Here is a 23,916-nt window from a genome sequence, read left to right on the forward strand (position 1 = left end):
TCGAGACCGCTCAAAGAAGGGGGGGGGTCGCCTGGGGGAAGGAGAGGAGGCGGTGGGGGCACCACTGTGGGTAGGTGGGATGCTAAGGAAGGAGGGTTCTGGAACCGCCTGCGCTTCACGACTTCCTGCAGGTGAGCCCCGAGGGAGCGGGGGACGAGGACTCGAGCTCCTCCTCGGCCCCGCTGTCCCCGTCGTCCTCGCCCCGGTCCATGGCCTCGGGCTCCGGCTGCCCTCCTGGCAAGTGTGTGTGCAACAGCTGTGGCCTGGAGATCGTGGACAAATACCTTCTCAAGGTAAGACGGGCCGCGGGTTAGCGGGGAAGCTCTGGAAGAAAGTCACTCCTTTCCACCACCCACTTTTCCACCTAGAAACTCTTCAGGTTGTAGGCTTTCCCAGCAAGGGAACCCAGCCTACCGCTGCTCTTTGCAGTGTGTGGGAAGAAAGCTTAGACTTTACCACATTGTTGCAAAACAGCTTATGTGTGACACATCGTGGTCGAGAAGTGCAGATTCCTCGGCGGATGTTCTGGAGTAGCACCGACATACAGAGAAAGAGAAGTGGAAAGATTCTTAACCATCCTGAAACAGAAACCGGTCTGGTAGTTTTGGTAATTTTACTAAGTCCTGGGTTACTTTCCGAAAAAACTGTGCATGGTCCCTCCATCCATTCTTCTGTCTTCCTAGAAATACCAGTCGGATAGATAACCCCTTTGCAGTGTCTCTTTTGATGAGAGCGCTATTAAATGTCTTAAAGAATATTTTCTAGATAGATTTTTAAAATACGTAGTCTCAAGTTTATATACAGTTACCTGAAACTTTTCCAAAGTAAAAGTTCATGGGAGTATTTAAATAAAAACTATTTCAATACCTTCCTGCTTTTATTAAAGTTTAATACTTCAAGGCCACCCAGTGCCAGTCTGTCCTTTCCAGTGCTGGGGGTGGGGAGGAAGGGAATTGATGTAAAGTTAGACACACCCAGCAAGCCTGGGATGAAGTGCTTCAAGTGGTGGTTTGAGACTTGACTGTCTGTCTTAATTTGTTTTACTTTTCTCTTAAAATATTGTAGGGGAATTTTGAACTAGAGATTCTGGCAGGCCATAGTTATCCATGTCATTGCAGGCAGACTCATGGTCCCATGCGTCTTAATCCTAATATATGGGTTTTCAACTTCAATAGCTTTTTAAAACCACTATTTAAAATAATGGCCGCTTCTCCACTGAATTAGTAACAAACTAGTTCACTTTCTATGTCTCTCCACCCGCTAAGGTTTTCAAAAGGATTAATTACGGGGAGTCTAAGTTCAAAATGAGAGTTAGTGGGTTTCTTGGTTTTTACCTCAACAGAGAAAGCGGCTTCACCTGTAAAATGCAAATGATACCTAGATAAAGCGCAGATAAAGGACCAAAAAAGTTTTGATGAAACCTGAAAAAAAGACTAGGTTACTCATGTATAGTGATTGATTCTTAAAGCTGGCAAATTAATGTGACTTTCTAAGTCTGCATTCTTAAAATTCATTTTTTATATTGCTAAACCTGAGCCTTTCAGATATTTCAAAAGAATCTTGTAGATCAAAACCAGCTTATTTTAAATAAATCTTCTCAATAATTAGCACCATCCTTAAGAACGTTTCTGAATGGATTTATGAAGACTTCACTTCATGGCAGAAAAGGTATTAAAAAGGGTTTGGATGAAATGAAACTGAACTCACCTTCTGAAATAAATAGTGTCCAGGATTAATCTAGTATATCTTAAAAATATGTATATTATATATCTTTATATAATACTATATAAAATAGATTACCTTAGTTATGTGGGGGAACTTCAAAAAGTTCGTGGGCATGTAGAATTAAAGTAGTTGTTTATTTTCTTCCAAAAATTTGATATCCATGCATAGCTTTTTTTCATAATATGCATTTTCTATAAACTTTTGAGGACCCCCATGTAGTAAGCTTGATTGCACAAGTCTGTCCAATGACGTCTTCAACTTAGAATCTTATTCTAACACTTCTCATACAGTTTAGTAGATTAGCACTAACTAAAGTTTAATTCTAGATGATTATTTGAAAACTCTGAGTTTTTTACTTCTCTTTCTCTTTTGTACTTTGGGTACTTATTCTCCCAGTTAAGTTTGATTTCAACTTGACTCACTGATAAAAATTGCTATACTTAGCATAGAAAGTGTTTGAGGTGTAACGAATATAGAAAAACAGTCTGGTGAGTTGGAATGGAAGAGTATGAGAGGTTAGGTGCATCTATCATCCCATTTTCAGTCCTCTGTTGTTAGGGTAGTTTTTATATGACTATATGTTTACATATGTATAGATTAGGTCAATAACAGCTGTCAGGGAAGATTTATAATCCCCCAAATCTTCTCTCTTCACCTTAGTTCATTCCTTAGCAAAGAAATGTAAGATTAAGAAACACTTTACTGTAGGTAAACAAACTTTTTGAGGAAAGGTGGCAAACCAGGCTTTAGATTTGACTTTAGCAGAGAGGAGGCTATAGCTCTGCCCAGGAGCCTTGCTTAAAAAAAAAAAATAAAGCCCTGGGTAAGACTGAAATACAGAAGGCCCTAGACAGTAGATTCCTAAAGGAAATCTCTACTAAACTTTATACTGGCTTGGCCAATTTTAGGGAAAAATATAGAGAAATTATGTCTATTTCCAGAGCAGTATTTACCATTGTTGATTTATTTTTTTATTCTGACTTCCTCTGATTTCTATTATTTCTTGGTATCTTTTCAATGTTTTTTATAGTGACTTGTAGTTTTTGTAAAACTTAAAACTATTAAAATTTTATTTTAAAAAATGAGGCTCTCATTAATATTTGGAAAGAGGCAACAGTAACTGTAATTAGAAGCCAGTAAAACTTTTTTCTTCTTTCAGCTTCAAACTACCTTTTACTCTCATATCCCGGAAAAACATGTTGAAAAGAAGTTCTAATCCGACAGAATCACTGGACAGATAGTGTTTATTATGAAATAGTGTAGCAAAACCATATCTCACAGCCCTCCCTGAACTTTCCTGTTTTAGTCATTTTTGGTCCTCTGTAGGCTGTTTTTGCATATTGTCCTTTCACATGAAATTTAAGCATGAACTTAGTTCTTGTGTCCATTTAATAAGAATGAACTTTAGGGTCCTGCACTGTAGGCCACTTCCATACGTGAATTTCTTCTTAAATACTAAAGTTGTGGTGCGTATAGTGTGGTAGCAAATTTTAAAAGAGTTATTATGAATTGTTCCCTGAATTGACAATATTTAATGTTCCTATCGAGAAAATATAAAGTGAGGTGCTTTATTAAACACCATCTTCTGCTTTAGCACTTGAAGTGCAAATGGGAAACAATGCTACTGTGACTTTTTAGAGCCACTTATTATAAGAATTATTTTTTCTCCTATACCCGAATCCTTATGTAGGTTTACCAGTACTTCACTCCTTAATTCTATTCTGTGCTGAAGTTTAAATTTACAAAGGAACCAGGGCTCCCACTATATCTATATTTAAATCTCCCTTAGCAATTTCGATTTTTAAAAGAAATGGATTGCCTGACTTCTTTATAAGGGTAAGTATCTTTCAAAGCTGCTTTTTAAATATCTTTGCTACTCTCTTTAATAGGCATACGGTTAGTTTATAGTTGTTCAGTCAAAAAGTAGATTGGGAAAGTATGTGTCTTGACTTCTTCAGGTGCCAGGTTTCATGGTGGAAAGAATCTGGTAAATGAAACAAAACACAAATACCTACATGTAGGATTTTAAAGTAACCCAAATCTTCCATGTGTTCATAGAGGTTCAATTTAAGGAAGAAAACCAAACAAAAACTAAAACTAAGACCTGAGCTCTTGAAAGACAAAAAGACACACACAGTGATATACGCTAGTGTGATTCTGGGGTCTAAAAGAATATATCCAGATGCATAGTTACATAAATGATAACTTTTACATGAAAATATTCAGAGCATGTATTAAAATATTAAGTAGGACAGCTTTTTAAATTGCATAATACATAAAACCAATAGATGCTATTCTCAAATGTGGTGATAGAATGACTTCTGAGCCTGCCCCTCTTCCCTTCACAGGTGAATGACCTGTGCTGGCATGTTCGGTGTCTCTCCTGCAGTGTCTGCAGAACCTCCTTAGGAAGGCACACCAGCTGTTACATTAAAGACAAAGACATTTTCTGCAAACTTGACTATTTCAGGTATGCTGCGAAGCTTTCTCTCCGCTTCTACTTCAAGAAATTAGTACGCAAAAGGCATTTAGTGATAGGCTTTTCCTTGTCCTATTTTATGTGTTCATACCCAGTTTTTCTTATGTAACGATTTCTAAATAATAATGTCCCATTTTTTTGTGGTATAATTTGTATTAAAAACAAATTGTATTTGCCTCCTTTAGAAATTCAATATGCAAAAACTAATTTTAAATATTTCCACTTTGGGGAATGAAAGTTGTAGGTGTTAGAAACAGGGCACCTTCTTTGCTATGCATAGGTATAAAGAATTAAATATAAGATGAGTTATTTTGTCAAAGCCTCTGCTTTGGGGGACGTAGTAAGCCAACATTAAATCATTACAGGGAAAAGATCTCAAAATTTTGTTCATCTTTTAGCAATTTACCTTTTGATGATCCCTAGTTGTGTATCTATAAAAAATTGGGAGTTTGAGAACTTGATAAGCCGTGTAATTCAGAATTGACTGTTCCCCTATCACAAATATACCAAATATGATTATTTTGCTTAAAAATTATGTTCCTTTTGTCTGCTCTTTGATGTTTAGTTTGTGAGATTTTACTTGCATAAGATATTAAATATAATTTCTCTTTGTGATTTCTTTATAAATGTTTAAAGTTTTTTCTGTGTTGCAATTCAATTCATTATAGCTGCCTACAAATTGGAATAATTTTAAGCACAGCTTTGAAAAATTACCATGTTTGTTCACTGAATTTCCAAATGAAAAAAAAGTTCATTGTGAACTTGACAAATTAATACTACATAATGAAGTTTCTAATACTAACTGGATTGTTTATATTGCATTTAAAAATTTTATTTCAGAGAGCTTAGTGATTGGTTTTAATAAAATTACTGAGTAATTTAAAACACTTCATGAAACCCACAGTCATTTTATAAAGCCACAGAATTTTATAATTACCAAAAATATATATTTCTCATCAGATTTACCCTCCATTTCTTTAAACATAGTGACAAGTTGCTTTCTCTTTGTTTTACTATAGTCTAGTCTTAATATTTATGGTCACTTTAAAGACTTATTGGAAGTCTAGTTCTAGAATTTTTAAATACTTCATTGTTATATTCTAAAATTTATTTTTAGCATTCAGTTTTTCAATTAACTTGAAGAAAAAGACTGTCAATATCTCATGTATCAATGAATAGACACGTAAAGTAATCTAGTATGATCTGATCATGCCAGACCATGGCTGATATCTTGATAAGAGACATGCAAAGAGTGTCCAGTCACTCAGACTTGAAGAAAAAGAAAAAACAAGACATATATAATTTTGACATTCTGTTAAGATTGACCTGCTGCATTAATGTTCAGATAGGTCTCTGAAAGTTTTAGATAATATTTCCTCCCTCCTGTGGATAGATACACAATAGCATTTTCACCAGTGGAAACGTTTCTGAGTTTTCCTTCCTCACCATCAAGGAAGAATACCTGTTCTGTGCATTCTTTGATATTTTCCATTTAAAATGTTTAAGTGTTTTAACATGTAAAAACCATTTAAAGTATTTTCAAATCATCTTAACCTGTGTTTAACAAGTTAGTATATGTATCTTCAGATGGTCTACTTTTGCACTTTAATCTAGAGTGTGTGTGTATTCTGAGTCTTAGATAAATTTATAAATGCATTGATATTTGATTCAATAAGGTGGATATTGAAACTCACACTTCATTTATTTCATTTATATCTTTTAGAGCAACAATAAGTTTTTGTTTTTATAGACAAGGTTGAATTATGATCCTATGTCAAATTTTGGTGGGTTAGCATTAATGACTTTTAGAAAGAAAATTGATTCTGGTTTTGCTTTCAAAATGTGTAAATACTTAGGTTATGCCAGTGGAGTAACATAATGTGTCAATTTAAGTATAGACTGAGGACCATCTCAGTAGGCTGTAAATCTTCACCTCCATGTTTCTGTTTACTGTAGAAGGTATGGAACTCGCTGCTCTCGATGTGGGAGGCACATCCATTCTACTGACTGGGTCCGGAGGGCTAAGGGAAATGTCTATCACTTGGCGTGTTTCGCCTGCTTTTCCTGCAAAAGGCAACTTTCCACGGGAGAGGAGTTTGCTTTGGTGGAAGAGAAAGTCCTCTGCAGAGTGCATTATGACTGCATGCTGGATAATTTAAAAAGAGAAGTGGAAAATGGTAAATATGTACTTAAAATATTTGAGTCTTTTGGGACAGGAATACGGAGATAAAAATGATTTTTCCTAAGGTCATCTTAATGCATTATTTTATGCAAGGTATAATTGTGGTAAAACTCATTAAACATTGTACTTCACTATCTCCATCTGTTTATTTACAGAAAAAGCTGCAATGTACATCTAAGCTCTGTGCCATATTCTCAGGGAGCAGCCCTGAGTCAGGGTTCTGCTCTCTTTGTAAACTGTTGTTTTCCTGAATCTGACTTCATAAGAATGGGCCTTAATGTTCATAGAGAACTTTTTGCGCTTTTGAATAAATGTGCAAGCTCACAAATGGATTATTGTTTCTACAGTATTTTTCTAGTGTGTTTTAAAATTTAACTCAAGGGGTTGTTCAGTCTAGATGTTTGTAGTTTCACAAGCCCAGCGATGTAAGAAGCCTATTGCAGTATGACTGGTGGGCCCTTTTGAGTACTAACATATATGGTGTGTTTTTAAAATGCAGGTAATGGGATTAGCGTGGAAGGTGCCCTCCTCACAGATCAAGATGTTAATCACCCAAAACCAGCAAAAAGAGCTCGGACCAGCTTTACAGCAGACCAGCTCCAGGTAGACATGACATTTTGAAGCCCCTCCCACCAAAATCAAAACCAAAACCAAACAAGAAAACAATTTCCATGTTGCCTGAAGTCAGTTTGTGTTTTCTAAAAGGTTAGCCTTTGCTTTTGTGAAAACTGGTTTGGTGATTGTATGAAAAACAAACTTATTTCCCTAAAATGTTTGTTAGTATCGGCTAGAATCATCATATGATATGATCTAGTCATTCAAGCTTTGGTTCCCTGGGGTCTGTCGGTAGCATCAAAGTAGAAACAAAATGCTGATCTGTCTTGACTTCCTGATAACATCAGTCTAACCCATTTATGTTAGTAGATATAATTTCAAAAGATAAAATATTTTGAGACTTAACCATAAAAAGACATACAATATGTGGGTCTATAGGACATTAATTTGTTGGTCATCTTGACAAACTTCACTGAGACTTTTAATAGACAAGACTGTATGTTTTTTGAGTAGGATAGAATAACATGACATGAACAGGAATCTACTGATGGATTCCTATCAAGGAGACTCCTTCTTATTTTCAAAGAGGTAGAGTCATTTGATGGTTTACTACTGAAGGTTGGTTATGTCCCCTGAAAAGAGAGGGATTATTTTCAACTTAGTTACCTGAAATAACTTGTCATGATTCAATTGATACATATTATTGAGAAAATAAATAATTGTTTCTTGCTCTATATTTAAGTCTACACATATAATGATTCTTTCTGGCATTTTTTCAGATAATGAAATCACCTTTTCTAAAAGATTAATGTGGCTGAGGTATTTGTTTTATGTTAAGGTAAAGTAACATTTATTGAGCACCTACCTCATACTGCTGGGTGCTTTACACTTAGTATCCATTTTAGCTCAGACTGGAAAGGACACTTAAGAAGTGGTAACAAATGAATGAAAATACCTTTTGAAAAATCACAGTAGTGTTGTGAGACCTGCCAGTATTTAAGATGGATACAATGAAAATGTCTCAAGAGAGAACTCTTATTTTGAGAATGATTGGGAAAGAAACCTTAATGTGACACAAAAATTCCAAGGAACTTGCCACTGGAAAGTATTCTAGCTTTAAAATCCGGATTGTTTTGAGGGAAAAAAATCCAAATAGATGATTGTTTTAGATTTCCAAATTTGGGCATAAAGTGCATATCAATAAGTAATCAATGAAATATAAGGTGACTGAAAAAATATCTCTGTTCAAACCTTGCTTATCTGGATGTTTCACTGATTTGCTATGAAGTGTCACACAACAATCTATGTTAGAGGTTGTGAGTACTTGTGGGAGACCTAGAAAAATATTCACTTGCTAAAAGGCGTCTGGGTTAAAATAGAATTTCAAACATAAATATATTCTGTTTTTAAAATGAGTTGTTCCCATGAAGGCATGGATGTAGGTTTAATAAGAACAAGGTTGAAAACTTCAATGAAAAAATGTATTATTAAAGTTGTAAAAATTCAAAACCACCACTGGTAGTTATAAAAATTCCTGTGAGAAAATAATCATAGGTACTAATTAGATAAAAAGAAAATAGTATTTCTGGAACTCTTTGGGTTCCAAGTCCTATGCCTGGCACTTTGTCTGGATTATTTCTTTAAAATCTTAACAATTACTTGATGTGTCCAAGAGATGCAGGAACTCCCCTTGAGGTAGACCACCATGGGAATGGCAGAGAAGAGGTTTGAACCCTGGTTCTTAAATCTCTGGTCATTTTAATTTGCTTTGCTTCCCAGGAGACCATATACCTAAACAAAACCCCTTAATGGCAGTAACACAGCTAAAACATAAGTGAGATTCTGAATCTTGTAGCTAGCCTTATAGTTTAAAATAGCAAATGTGCATAAAATATTTAAGTCATTGTGTGAAAATGTGATCTGAATCATAAATTTTAGAAAATGTATATCAGAATAATAGATTTTTTTTAAAAATGAAAGCATACATGATATACTTTCCAAGCCTGGTCTCATGTATTCAGTATTAGTATTTACCTTATTCCAGGGATGGCTGAAATACGTGAGATACAATCCTTATTCTTAGTTGTTTCTTTATAATTTAGCAATCTGGGGTAACTGTAGACCTTTAAAGCCTTGAACCACTTATTTTGACCAGACTCTCTAATAAGTCAGGTAACATACTCTCATTGCTGAATATATTCAAGTAGTGTTTGTATTTCGCAAAATAATAAATATTATTCTTGGCCAATGAGTAAGTCAAGGTGATGTAAACAGAACTGGCTTTCTACAGAGGAGAATTAAAATGGAAGGAATAAGTAAGATAACTTCTCAAAATTCTTCCTAGAAACTTATGGAAAGAAAAAAAAATAGTTTAGGATTAAGAGACTGTATTGGCAAATACGATCAAGTAGTGTCCACTTACAGAAATGCTATTTCACAAGTTCCTGCCAGTATCATGGTTTGTTTATGATAATTGGAAGCACTTGCTCAATAATTATATTAAACATGCCAGGGTTAGCTTGTACTTTAATGTATTTTGAGAGCTTGTTGGCCAGCTGCTACTTAGCAGCCTCCTGACATTTCTGGTAGACCTCCTGACCTTAAAACAGTGATTGTCTAGAGAGGCTCACTCCTGGTCCATGTCAGAGGACCTTAGCAAAGAATTTGGGTGGATTTTAGCAACATTAGGGACTGGAGAATAGTGGAGCTGCTTTCTTCTTAGTTCCACTAAGTAGAAATTAAAAGCCCCCGCCCCCTTTTTGTGAGACTAAACACTGATATTGAAAGAAAGATCAATGAATACAACTTACATTTCTTTTAGACTATTACATTTCTAAATGATCATGGTTGATTTTAGTTTTGCTTTATTCCTTTATGAAAAATTGCTTTACTAAATGTAATTTGCTTCCATTAATCTTGTGAATTTGAAATGCATTTGTTAAAAGTATGTGTAAAAAGCATTTATTAAAAGCTATTTTGTTTCATAAATTATCAATAGTGACCTTATAAGCAAATACCCAAATATGTGTTCAGTTTTTTTTCTATTTGAAAAAAATTAAAAACACAAGGATAAAATTCATTTGCTCATTCTTTTTTCTCTTTGTGATGTTACATGCTCAGCTTCATATAAACACAACTCTGTTTGCTCAGTAACGTATCAAAGTAACACATTCGGAGTAGGTAAGGAAGAATAAAGTGAACTGAGTGAGATTATAAACTTTTAGTCCAGTTTTACTAAATTGTAGAGGAGTTGCTAAGCAGAGAGAACTTGACCGAAAATGCAATCTGTAAACCTCATGAGGATTCCTGTCATTGCATTGGCCCTTTCTCTACACTATCTTCAGATTTTCCTCACATTGTCAAATTTCATCTTGTCACAAACTCTTTATAGTACATACCACGTGACAGGAAAGGAATGTCACTCATGGGGATATGAAGAATGAGCTATTCCCCTTTTTCTCTAGGAACTCACTTTTCACCATGGAGAGTGGACTTACAAATGTTTTTAGCTACCTTGTGATAAGTACAGTGACAGAAGATAGTATTATATTAGGACCATAGTGGAGAAGGCAAGTAATTTTGCCTTGTTGGAAAGGGTATAGACACCAGGTAGGGTGGTGACCCTCTCCCCAGGCCTGCAAACAGATACAATCATGTTGGATTCGAGACTCCCCTCTGTCATCCTTTGTATTTCATAATACTTCCATCGGTTGATTAGCTTTTAGTAATCAGATTTGAGCATCTCACTTGATTCACATGATTTCAATTTTCTGTTTTGAAAGAATCTAAAGCCTCCACTTATGCTTTTATTTCAATATTCCCTCTGCCTCCTTTATTTCTTTTCTATTTACCTTTTATGATAGGTAGTTGTTGGCATGTCTGTGTATTTCTCCCAGGAAATTAGGAACAGGGAAATCTTTTGCCATGTGTCCTATCCCATTTCACTTGGCATGCTGGTTCCAATCCAAAGAGTCACATCAGAATTACCTGTGAGCTTTTAAAAAAATCTATAAATATTTAGACTCTGGTAAGTTCTTATTCAGTGGGCAGTTGAGTGTCTTTTTAAGATCTCAGAAATTCTTTTGCATACAGGTGCTCAAAACAATACTAGAGCCATGACAGTTAAGTGGAATCCATCTGTTAGGTGTTGTACTATTTGCGGATCAATGAAAATTATTCTAGGGGCTTTGAGCTGTTTAGCTCAGTAGAGGCTGGAGATAAACGTGATATGACTTTTGTATCTTATTACATTTTCTAATGTTGTAAATTTTTAACAAAATAGAAGAAATAGTAAATGAGACTCATACTATTTATGTATTACATATGTGGGTTATAAGAATAAAAGGTGATTTTATTTGTAACAGCATAGTTGAGAGGCAAAGTTTTATGTTGAAATGAATTACTTTTAAAGATCTCAACATAGTAACTTTATAAAATATGTGTAAATTTATAAAATATACATTCATTTACACTTACATACACTTCCTCATATTGATTTTCAGTAATAAAATGCAAGTATCCCATTTTCTTGTGTATGTCTTATCTTTGCTCTCATCAAAATGCAGATTGAGCTGCTAAGTTTTAGCTATTTACTGCCTACATTTTTTAAAAAACAGGTTATGCAAGCACAATTTGCTCAGGACAACAACCCAGATGCACAGACCCTCCAGAAACTGGCAGAAAGAACAGGCTTGAGCAGACGTGTGATTCAGGTGATTATTTTAAAGGTCAATCAAGAAATACTAAAAGTCCTAATTTTAGATCTTTAGAAGTATTTTTTTTTTTTTTTTGGTGAAGAAATGTTCAAAACATAAGCTTCCTTTTATTGTGTCTTCACTTTCTAATCAAGATTTACAAACTCGATAATTAGCCGTCTTGGGCCACGGTGCTATATGTCAAGTGACTATATTTTACTTCATTTAATGCTTACAGTAACTCTAAGGTCCTCCATGCTAAAAAAGAATTGAGGTCCCAAGCTCTGGTTCAGAGGTCAGTATTTTCTTTAACCCTACTTATTCTATGAGAAAATGTATATGTGTGTATAGGGGTGTTGATGGCCTTTGCTAAAATTCCAAGGAGAGGGGCCAGCAGTGGCATAGTGGTTAAGATGCTGGTCTCCCACAGTGCTGACTGTGGTTCAAGTCCTGAACCTGCCAGCTTGAAACTCAAACCAGGTGTGTATGTACCCAAAATCCCTAGAGGAGAATGTGGGATAAGGGATTGCAGTGTAGCCATCCGCCCTTGGGAGGTGACTTCTCAACTTTTTTCTCTCTGTGTCTCCAGCGAGTATACTTGCCCTATAGCAAAAAATCCCTCTCTTAAAAAAGGTTTCAACAAGGAAGAGTGTTGTGAACAAAGCTAGGGAGGGATGAGTTAGAACACATGTGTTGAAGTGAGGAATTTATGTTTGGAAATTTAGCTGTGTACTAATCATGTAGAGATGGTGGCTCTTTGTCATGTAAACAGATATCTGAAGGATGATCAGGCCTACCAAAGAGATCTAATGCCATGAAATTGGAATAAAGGACTTTGGAAGGAGATCTTAGGGTGTAAACACGGAAGGCTGGAGAGAGGTCGGTAAGAGGCACTGTTTGAATGGGGCAGTTACAGCCAGAGTCAGGAAAGAAGTCTGGTAGAGAAGTCTGACATGAGGTGGGTTTATGAAAGAGGTGGCCAGTTGTGTCACAGTGTTATAATGAGACCAGGGAAATGGAAAAAAATTTAAAATAATACTCAAAGTTCAAAAAGGTTTAAGGAAGAGGTAGGTGCCCAGTGGTTCTGGGTGATGGCAGAGTGATGAGGCTCCCTTAGGAGAGAAGTCCCACTACCTGAGCACATCTTAGGTGTCTGTCGTATGTGTTTATGGTAAAGTGCCAAATTATAAAAAGGGACTAACAAGGAACCAATCTGAAAAAAGCGCTGCATATAAAGAAAGAGCACTAAGACCACAGAAGATCTAGAAATTATGTCCTAATATTAAAGCAATAGGGATATTTATCTATAAATAAGAAGGTCAGGAGATGATAAGGAAAGAATTAGCATATTCAGAGCAATTATCATTTTTTTACAGAATTATTTTATTTAATTTTATTTGCTTATTTTATTATGACCGAGAGGGACAGATCAAGAGAGAGAGAGAGAAAGAGAGAGGGAAAGTGAGAAAGTAAGCCACCAGGTTTGGGACTTGACCACAGGTTGGCCATGTGGGAGTCCAGGTCTGGGACTTGAACTATGGTTGGCCATGTGGGAATCCAGTGCCCTTAACCACCATACCACCTGCCAGTCCCCAGAGTAATTATCTTTAAGTCTGTTTGAAAGGCTGTCCTGCAAGGGAATACAGGAAAAAAACATACGTGTTCACTCATAAAACTTTCTCAGTATAAAAGGCTACAAAAATGGCATGGGCTACCATCAAAGGTAATGAATTTCCAGTGCTTAGAAGTTTCTCTTGTGTAGTAGTTCAAACTCTACAGGTTAGAGGTTCCCTCTGATTTATGATTGTATATTCATGGCAATGATGTCTCAGATAAGTTGGATTCATGACTTAATTTTAGTCTATGTATTTTAAAGTTGGAAGCAAAGGAAGATAGAGGATCTTATAGTTCTCTTAATATTTGAAGGAGTAAAGCCTCCAGGTTTTAGGTCATCAGTATTATAAGCAAGTTAACTTGAGCCTAAGCATAAAACTTGGAAAATATTTTTTGGACATTGATTTTTACTCTGAGAAGATAGTTTTGATAAAATGGCAAAGGAAGAAATGCTAGCATATAAAAAGGTAGAATACTGGTATTTATACCTTTATGTCTAGAATTTAACTGTATAGCCCTTTACAGCATTTTGAAGAATTAATTACTGTGACTTTTACATAGTAATCATAGCTTCCTTCCCCAACCTCCTTCCTAACATTGAGCACCATACTTTAGAAAAGTTGAGGAGTTGTGAGGTCTTGGTTCTCATATGCAAACTAGGTCATCCAAAGATTAGGCTTCTGTGATCTGATACATGGACAATCTTACCTTTGCTAGCTATAAGGGCTTAGTGAGACATCTGTAATAGAGCAGATTGTCACTGTCTGGAAGTTAAAGAATTAAGATGGGTTATTTCACTTTTATTTTTCTTTTCTAACCTCTTCATCCAGATGTAATTATTGTTCACGTACCTTTTTAGATAATTGTGTAAATCACAGAAACAGAGTAAAACATTGCTGTTTCTTCTGATGGGTATGCTAGGGAATACTTTTCATATTAAGATCTACATCATTTTTGTTGACAATATGTTGAGCATAGCACGTTTTATTTCCAATTTTTTGCTATCATAAAAATGCTGCCATGTGCAACATTGTGTATTTACTTTGCCTGCTTGTTCAGTAGTTTCCTTAGGATATATCTCTGGAAGTGAGATTAGTGAGTCTAAAGATAAAATACTTTCAGGGCCTTTGTACAGATGTTGCCTTCTGGGCCAGCCAGTGGCTTCATAGTTAAGGCAGCTGAATTCCGAATAGCCGATCCCACAGTACAAGTCTCAGACTTAATGGCTTGAAAAAAAAAAATACTGGCGCATGTGTGTACCCAATATCCTGAAAGGGAGGAGAAATGACCATCTCCCATGGGGGCTGCTTTCTCTCTGCCTGTCTGTCTCCATTAAGCACACATGCCCCCTGGCAAATTAAAAGAACAACAACAACAAAGTGCCTTCCAGAAATTCATACCCAACTTACTCTGCCAGTAGCTACATAAGAGAGATCCTGTTTTCCAAATCACAAAACTCCTGAATATTGTCATTCTATAGTCGTACCAATTGGGTAGTCAGAAAATGAAATTCCATTTATATTTCTATTTTTTTTTTTTTTTTACTATCAGCAAACTTGGTCACATTTGCTTATTTTGTAATTTTGAAAGTTGCCTGTTTTTAGCCCACTTTTCTGTTGGATTATTTCTTTCTCTCCATCTAATTCACTTTTATTAATTCATATTAATTTTCATAATTCCTCAATTTCCTTTTTATTTACTTTTCCCACATGGAGCTTTTGTGTGTTTATGTGTTCTAATCTCTGTCTTTTGATAGTTTTGAGCCTTTGTTATGATTCTTTATTTAGAGAGTATATCAATATTGGTGTTTGTTTTCTTAAATATTTGTGGTTTAAATTATTTACACCTAAATAATTATTTATTTGAATTGGTTTCATATAAGATAGAGATTTATCTCTTTTATTATCTCTGAAGTGAATAATCATGTTTTTTCTTTTTTAAATAATTATTTATTTAATTTTATTTATTATTATTTTAAAATTTGACCAGAGAGAGACAAAAAGAAAAAGAGAGGGAAAATGAGAAAGTAAGCCACCAGGTCCGGGACTCGAACCACGGTCAGTCAGTGGGAGTCCAGCTCCTTAACCACCACCACACCACCTGCTAGTCCTTTTTTTTTTTTTTTTTTTTTTTTTTTTTAATTAGGAAGCTTTATTTTCCCAGTAGTTTAAAATTCCATCTTTTTTTAGGGCCAGCAGATGGTATGGTGGTTGGGGCACTAGACTCCCACCTGGCCAACTACAGTTTTTGAGTCCTAGATCTCATGGCTTGCTTTCTTACTTTACCTCTCTCTCTGTGTCTCTCTCTGGGCAGATTTTAAAAAATTAAAATTAAATAATTCTTTAATCAAAATTCCACATTTTCATCCACTGAATTCTTATATTTGTTTTTATAATTTGGATTTTTTAAAGGGTTAAGTTTATGCATTTTTTCTTTCATAGTACATCTGCATGTCCTATTTTTATGTAGTATTACTTGAACTCAAAACCTTCCATTATTATTATTACTTTTTTTTTTTTGAGAGGTTTTTGCCTTAGGGATGCATGTGTTTGCCAGAGAGAAAGAGAGAGAGACAGTGGGAGAGAAAGTGAGAAACCATCACCACCCTCCCCATCGCCCCAGAGGGAATGGCCATGCCACAATCCCTTTTCCCCTATTCTTCTCCTGGGATCTTGGGCATGCACGCACACAGACTTGGTGTGAGTTCCAAGTTTCTGACCAGGTCAGTGACTCAGACTGTGGTCACTCGATCACGTGGGAGTCTAGGATGTAACCACTACACCATCTGCTGGCCCCAAAACCTTTAACATATGTTGTTCAGAGAAAATTTTAACCCTTGCTGCAAGTTTACAAAGCTGAAGGGGAAAATATTTGAGGAAATCCAAAACAATTTATATTTGTATTCCTAAGCAGGGTAGCATTTATGCCAAAAGTTTTTTTGTGATGCCTTAAATCCTCAACTATGTTTTGCTGTGCAAGTTATGACATCTTGTGTTTGCAAACCTCTTTCCGCTTGATTACCTGTAGATGATCTTTCCAAGAAGCTATTTCAATTTGAGTTAAGGTAATTATTCTGCTGTTAATGTCATACTTTCATTATATTTATTTTCAGAGTATGGGGTTTTAAATTTTTCATTTTGATTAAAAAATGTTTAGCTTTTTACAACTGAGTAGGTTTCCTTCAGTGTGTCATTTTGTCTTTTCATCAAATAAAATAGACAAAAAGATAGTTTGCAAAAACTCAGAACCACAGTGCAAGGTGTATTGGGGTGTATGTAGCCCTTTGGTGTGTGTGTTTTGTTTTCTGGGCACCGTACAGGAAAAGCAGGTGGTGGCAGTTTCCCCTTACAAGTTGGAGAATGTTGGAGTATGTCTTCTTGGTTAGGTAAGGCTAGTGACCTTAGTAGCAGCTGTTGACTAAGAGCCTGTGGGCTGGAGGAAGAACCAGGACTGGAGACTTAGAGTGTGGTCTCTGTATAGGTATCTCAGAGCCTAACATTCTAGAGAATTTGTGGCAGAAGGGCTGTGGCTTTCCACTACTATTTTTTAAGCTTATCAATTTATTTCAAAAGAGTAACAAAAAGAAAATGATGGGCATCCCCATGAGGATCTCCCCAACTTGTAATCCTTTCCCACCTTCCTAGCCAGCCAGGATTGTAGACACAAGTGTGTGTCTGGCATGTACAGGTCGACCTGGGAACCAGACTTCAGATCTCCCATAGGGATCCTGCATGGCAGAGCTGCACGTTACTGCTGCCGCAGTGTAGTCGTCCTCCTGTTCCTGGATGTGTACCTAAGTCTTGTCCCAGAAACCCTCCTTAGGTGCTACCTCGTGGCCGCTGTGCTCAGGACTGGATACCTTATTACTTATTCATTTTTATTCCTTTAGTTTTAATCCCTTAGGTTTATATTTTGCCAGCCATCCATTTTTGAGTATGAGGGACAGGGTGTGTCTTTGAAATCTGATCAACTTTTTCTTATAAATTCTTCACAGCTTCCTTCTGTTCCACATGAATTAGCCCTGATTCCCTTGTACCACCAAGGCTTAAACAGATACTTATGCCCCTGACTTTTCCCAACCCTTATTCCTGATCCAAAATGTTCTTATTCTAGTTTCCTAATAGTTTTTCATCCTTTACTTCTCTTTCTTCTTATGACAATTGTTTGGCATTATGGTAACTAAGTGATACAATATTTTAATAGACTGACATTCTAAATTTTAACTTTTAGGGCAAGCAGTTCAGACACACACAAGTTAGTTCCTGGAAGCATTCTGGACAATCTAGTCTTACTCTGACCTGAATCTAAACTCCCCATCGGTCTGAATTTGCTTCCTTTGTTTTTACAATAGACTGGACAACAGGGTGGTTAGTAATTTACATCTTGTGACCTTTTTTTTTTTTTTTCAATAGACTGGACAACAGGGTGGTTAGTAATTTTCATCTTGTGGCCTTTTTTTTTTTTTTTTAACCGGTGGATGTGTCCATATTTGATTCTACTTAAATATTACCAGTTTTTTTCTTATTATAGACTTGACCTTAACATGGTTCTTAGGGAATAACTACGTATTTACTCAGAGAAATTGAAATCAGCAGGTTAAAATGTGACCGGGATAACTGAATCAAGAGGGTTATAGAAAGCGTTTAGTTCTCGGTAGGGAGTTTTAGTCATTTGAACAAGGATTTGAAATGAGCTTGGCGGGTGTCTAGGAATATAGTTGTTGGTGGTGTTAATTCTGATTAGAAGAACTTTTCCCATTTTTCTTTTTGTCCCAAATGCCAATAGTAAAACAAAGGAAACATCTCTGGAATTTTCAAGCCTCCCTGTCCCCTTCTAATTTTTTGGGAAGAAGCTGCTTTAGTATAGAATTAGTTTGTAAGTAAAGCAGAGAACTGTTGTCTAAGCAAAAAATAAAAAGGCCATTATTATTTAAGCTAAAATGTTTCTCTTCTGTCTCTACAACCTTTTAAAAGCTTGTTTATATCTATACCATCCTTATGTGGTCACTGAGGTTACATTTGCACTTAGACTGAGCTGGTAATGTACTCAGATGCTGACCTCCATTCCTTCCTCTTCTCCTCACACAGGTGTGGTTTCAGAATTGCAGAGCTCGCCACAAGAAACATGTCAGTCCTAATCACTCCTCCTCGGCCCCAGTCACAGCAGTGCCACCTTCCAGGCTGTCTCCACCCATGTTAGAAGAAATGGCTTATTCTGCCTACGTGCCCCAAGATGGGACGATGTTAACTGCGCTACATAGTTATATGGACGGTAGGTATCCCAACATTTAACAGCTGTCTCCCAAACAGTCAGTAACTGGAAACTCCTAACATTACATTAGTATGATTCATACCTCGGATTATTACCTCAGCAGTAATTGAAAGATATTGCAGGGGGAGGGAGCAATAGGGAGCCAAACTATCCAGACATTCTTAGTTCCATGATTATATTTTAAGGGACACATTTTCTTTTTCTTTTTCTTCTATTTTTTTTTTTTTTTGAGAGGTTTTTGCCTGAGGGCATGTGCACTCATTGGAGAGAGAGAGAAAAACAGACAGACAGACAGTGAGAGGGAAGGTGAGAAATCACACACACACACACACACACACACACACACACACACCCAGAGGGGTTGGCCATGCTGCAGTTTCTTCTCCTCCTGGGATCTTGGTCACGCATGCACACGCACCCAGCATGAATTTCAAGCCACTATCCAGGATTTGAACTATGTTTGACCATGTGGGAGTCCAGCAACATAACTGCTGTGCCATCTGCTGGCCCCATTAAGGGGCAAATTTAACACCCACTCTAGACCTAAAATATAAATAATTGATAATGATGATTCAGTGCTTGATTTATAGTTAGAATTTTGTTTTGTTTCACCTGATAAATATTTAAGTGATTTATTTTCCAACAATCAGAGAAAAGATTCACACAGTCTTTAGACTGAGGCTTACTAAATTTTGTTGAAAAAACTTTTTTTTATTGAATCAAATCATACACGTAGAAAAATACACAAATAGTATACAGCTTGATGTATGAATGAAGTGAACATATCTATATAAATAGTGCTGAGATGAAGTTGAACATCATTAACACCTAGAAGTTTCTCTGTTTCCTTCTGTTCTCTTTTTCTTACAAAGTAACATGGCCCTGACTTCTAAAACTATGCTTTAGTTTTGCCTTTTTTGAGACTTATCGAAGCTTACAAAATGTATTATTAGGTATCTCACTTGTTTCAATCACATTGCTTGTGAGAATCATCTGTATTGTTGGAAGAATCTGTGATTTGTTTTCATTATTAAATAAAATTCTACTATAGAAATATACCATGATTTATCCATTTTATGGTTGATAGACATTTGAGGTTTTTTCTAGGTTGAGCTTTTATAAATATGCTGCTATGGGCTTTATTGTGCTTGCCTTTTGGTGCACATACATTTGCACTTTTACTTGTATGTACCTGGGAGTAGAGCATAGGGACATAGGGTACACATACACTCAACTGTAGTCAGTTGTGCCAAATGGTTTTTCATAGTGGTTGAACCAGTTTACACTTTGACTAGCAGCATATGAGAGTTCAAGTTGCTCAATATCGTCACCAATACTTGGCATGATATCAGTTCCTCATATTAGCCAGCTTGATGGTTGTGTAGTATTATCTAATTATTTTATTTTGCTTTTCCCTCATGACTGATGAGATTGAGTGTTTCTTTCATTGAAAATTTGTTCATCCTCTTTTGTCAAGTCTATACAAGTCTTTTGCTTGGTAGTCTGTTGGCTTGTCTTTTTTTTTGTCTTTAATTCTTATTATAGGGTCATCAGAAAAGTTATGACTCATTTTTGCATAGAAAAATATAGAGAGACATGTCATGACTCTTCTTATGATCTAATATAATCTGCATATAAAACCTTTAATAATTATATGTGTTGAAAATATCTTCTATTCAGTAGTATCTTCTACTCCCAATGGAATATTTTGTTGAACACAAGCTCTAATTTTAATGTAGTTCATTTAATCAATTTCCCTTCAGTAGTCTTTTAGTCTGTTCAAGAAATTGTTCCTATTCAAAGAAAATAAAGATATTTCTCCTGTGTTACCTTTTACAAATTTTGCCTTTGTTATTTAGATTTACAATCCAGCTGGTCCTGAATTTTGGTGTGAGTTAGAAAGCTAAGCATTTTTGTCATGTGATAAAAATACCAATTTTCCAACTCTTTTGTAAAGCCACACTAGTAATGAATCAAGCGTCCATATCTGTGTCAATTTTGTACCCTATATTTTGTTTAACTGGTATACATATTTATTTTTGTATTAGTGACTAACCATTTTATTTATGTGCGGTCTATAATTCTTGTTATCTAATAAAATAAGTCTTCCTACTTTGTCTTATTCATGTCTATATTTCATATTCTTGACCCTTTATATTTTCATACATTTTACTAGCTTGTGAATTTTCATCCAAAAAAGAGAAAACGATGAAGATTTTTCCTATAATTTATTATGGTAATTAGATGAATTTTAGGAAACTTTCATCTTAATAATATTATCTTCCATACAATGAACTTTAATATGTTTTTCCATTTATTTGGGTCAACTTGAAATTATCTCTTTTATTTTAGAATTTTTTCTTTTTTTAGTAATCTCGCATACCTTTTGTTAAGCTTATTCCTAAGTATTTCTTTTCATGATGATGTGAATGGTATTTCCTCTATATATAGAAATCTAGGTTGGCAGTTACTTTCAGCACTTTGAAACTAGATTATATTGTGTTCTGACTATTATAATTTTTGTTATTTCATGTGTGGATAGTTCCTTGACCTGGCACCATTTATTGTTGAAGTCAGTTGTTGATCTTTTTGATCTTTTGAAAATGAATGTCTTTTTTTTCCCCCTCAGCTTTTCTCTTTGTGGTTTTTAAAAAATAATTATTTCATTTTATTCATCATCATTATTATTAGTTTTAATTTGGCCAGAGAGAGACAGAGAGAGGGAGAGTGAAAAAGCAAGCTGCCAGGTCCAGGACTTGAACCTTGGTCGGTCATGTGGGAGTCCAGTGCCTAAAGCACCATGCCACCTGCTGGCCCCTTGTTTGGTTTCTAAAAGTTTTAGTACATTGTGCATAGTTTTTTTTTTTTTTTTTTTTAAAGAGATCCTTTGCTATCGAGCTTGTGTGCTCGCCAGAGAGACAGACAGAAAGCAAGAAATTACCCCCCACCCCTGAGGGGCGTGGTACCATGCTGCAGTCCCTTCCATTTTCCTCTTGGGATTTTGGGCACCCATTCACATGTCCCTGGCATGAGCTTTAAGTCACCAGGTCTGGGACTTGAACTACAGTCGACTATGTGGTAGTCCAGCGATGTAACCATTAGGCATCTGCTGGTTCCAGTGTGCTTCTTGAATATGTATTTTGATGTCTTTCATTATGGAAAATTCTCAGCTGTTTTCTCTTCAAATATTTTTTCTGCTCTTATGAAAAGAAATTACATATTTTGCAGCCCTTTGACCTTACGTGCTTCAGTCTGCATTTTGTCATCCTATCTTCTAGTTCACTAATTGTCTGTATCTAATATTCTGTAAAACTAATCCACTGACTTCATTTTAGTTACTACGTTTTCCAGTTTTAGAATTCATATTTCTATGCTGAAATCTATTTTGTCACTTTATTTCTTGAATTATTTTTATATTGATGATAATTACATTAAACCTCAGGTTTGGTAACCCCACATTCTGGATCTTTTGTGGGTCACAGATTTTGTTTTCTCTTCTTTGTTTTTTGGTCAAGTCATGTCTTTTTATTTGCTTTGTTGTTATTATTTTATTATTAATAAGAGAGAGAAAGGGGAAAGCAAGAGAGAGGTATTACTGAAAGGCTCTCACCATGCCACAGTCCTCTGGCTCTGGCATCCCATATAACTAAGATCCCAGGCACGTGAGGCACACTTGGACTGTTTAGGCTGGTTGGGAACTTAACCTAGGCCTCTCATGTGGCCCTAGCCTGGCACAGTGGCATCTTACTGCTTGTGCCCCTGCAGCTGCCACTGAATGGTTCTATTTTATTGCATTTCAGATGTTGAGTATGACAAACTAAAAATAATTTGAGGCTCTGTGTGATATCTTCCACCAGAGAGAATGAATTTTACCTCCAGCAGGAAGTTAGGCTAGGGGGAAATCGGCTTAATCCAGTCAGGGATAGGGCCTTATGAGAACTGTTGTATTCCTTGGATTTATCCCCTGGGGATCCCATATGAAAACCTGGTTTGTTTTCTTGTTGCTGTTTCTAACTAAGACTCTTCCTCTTCTGGCGACCCTGGTCTTTAATTTTTGTTCCTTAGCACCCAGGCCACATCTTACTTCTAGATGTACTGCTAAACTTCTCAACCTGTCAGAAATTCCTTTTTGTTTTAAAATTGTCACTATCTGTGGGAGACAAAAACAGCCTCATCCCCCACCCCCACCCCCATGGGACTTTACATTCAAAGTTTTTATACTTTGGTACCTTTCAGATATCTTCAAACACATTTTAAAATTTTGTGCCCAGCTTTCCTGATTTATTTTCAGAGGGAGGTTTGGTTTGAAGAAACTTAAGTCCTTGCTGAAAGTAGGAATTTCATTTTAAATTTTGTTTAAGTGAAAAATTAGAGTGAGGACTGTTGTTGATATTTTCACTATAGGGCTCCCTACGGCAAGTGTATTTTGATGTATGTTTAGGGAGGAGGTCGTTAAGCATTAATAAAGAGACCTTGAGAGGTCACCCTCTGCAGACACCTTCATGTGAAAGTATCTCTGCAGACAATGCTCCTGTGTCTTTCTAGCTACAGGGTGGGGTGCAGTGAGTGGGGTATGGGTGGAGGACATTAAAGTGGCAAAAGTCTGTGACCTCAAAATGAGGTGGTAAAACTGTTCCTAGATTCTTCCTTAATACTGTGTTCTCTTTGCTGAGGGCGTTAGTGCTCCCTCTGAGATTAGTGGAATGAGTGTAGCTTGGTGCCCTCAGCCTAATGAGTGATGAAAGCACATTGCCTTGGATTGTTCTGTTTGTTCTTAAATTGGTTTTACTCACCTTACTAAACTGATTCACAAATTTCTTTCTATTTTGTAGCTCATTCACCAACAACTCTTGGACTCCAGCCCTTGTTACCCCATTCAATGACACAACTGCCAATAAGTCATACTTAATTCCTTTTTTCAGGGATAGAAATGATTAAGGATATAAACTTGTCATTTATTATGTATAAAATATCAAGGAAAAGATATTAATGTTAATTTTTAATTTAACATCCAAAGCATTTTCAACATCATTTTGCTGCCCAGGTATGTATCTATAGTTGGCCTGCAAGACACTTTTATTGATTCTTCATTTTTTTTTTTTTTTTTTTGTAAAACTTATGTTTACAAGAGAAAAACAAATCAAAACTTTTTTTTTGTGTTGTCTGGAAATAGTTCACTCTAGTGTGTATCTGTTAATTTATTTGTCATCAAAAGAGCACTTTGCCTAAAAGGAAGGACTGACAAGTGTGCAAAATGTTTACAATCTTTTGTGAAATTGTAGTTTATCATTAGTTTGTATCTGTAAGTTATTGTTATAAATATCACCTGTATTTTTTGTTATATACAACTTTATACTTTGAAGCTTGTATCTGTGAATTTGCAACTGAACTTTATT

The 23,916-nt window shown here is 35.8% G+C and overlaps 1 protein-coding gene across 1 annotated transcript in view; it reads left to right on the plus strand.

The window, feature by feature from the left end:
- LHX8 (LIM homeobox 8) overlaps positions 1–23,629 on the plus strand; it is a 26,046-nt gene extending 2,417 nt beyond the window's left edge. The window contains exons 4-10 of the mRNA XM_027770882.1: positions 132–293; positions 4,074–4,195; positions 6,161–6,381; positions 6,886–6,989; positions 11,558–11,653; positions 18,337–18,520; positions 23,353–23,629. Coding sequence (XP_027626683.1) covers positions 132–293; positions 4,074–4,195; positions 6,161–6,381; positions 6,886–6,989; positions 11,558–11,653; positions 18,337–18,520; positions 23,353–23,429 — 966 coding nt within the window. The 3' untranslated portion in view covers positions 23,430–23,629. The remainder of the gene's footprint in view (positions 1–131; positions 294–4,073; positions 4,196–6,160; positions 6,382–6,885; positions 6,990–11,557; positions 11,654–18,336; positions 18,521–23,352) is intronic.
- The last annotated feature ends 287 nt before the right edge of the window (positions 23,630–23,916 follow it).

The sequence above is a fragment of the Tupaia chinensis genome, unplaced genomic scaffold (genome assembly GCF_000334495.1).
Source record: "Tupaia chinensis unplaced genomic scaffold, TupChi_1.0 Scaffold000164_1, whole genome shotgun sequence".
Lineage (NCBI taxonomy): Eukaryota > Metazoa > Chordata > Mammalia > Scandentia > Tupaiidae > Tupaia > Tupaia belangeri.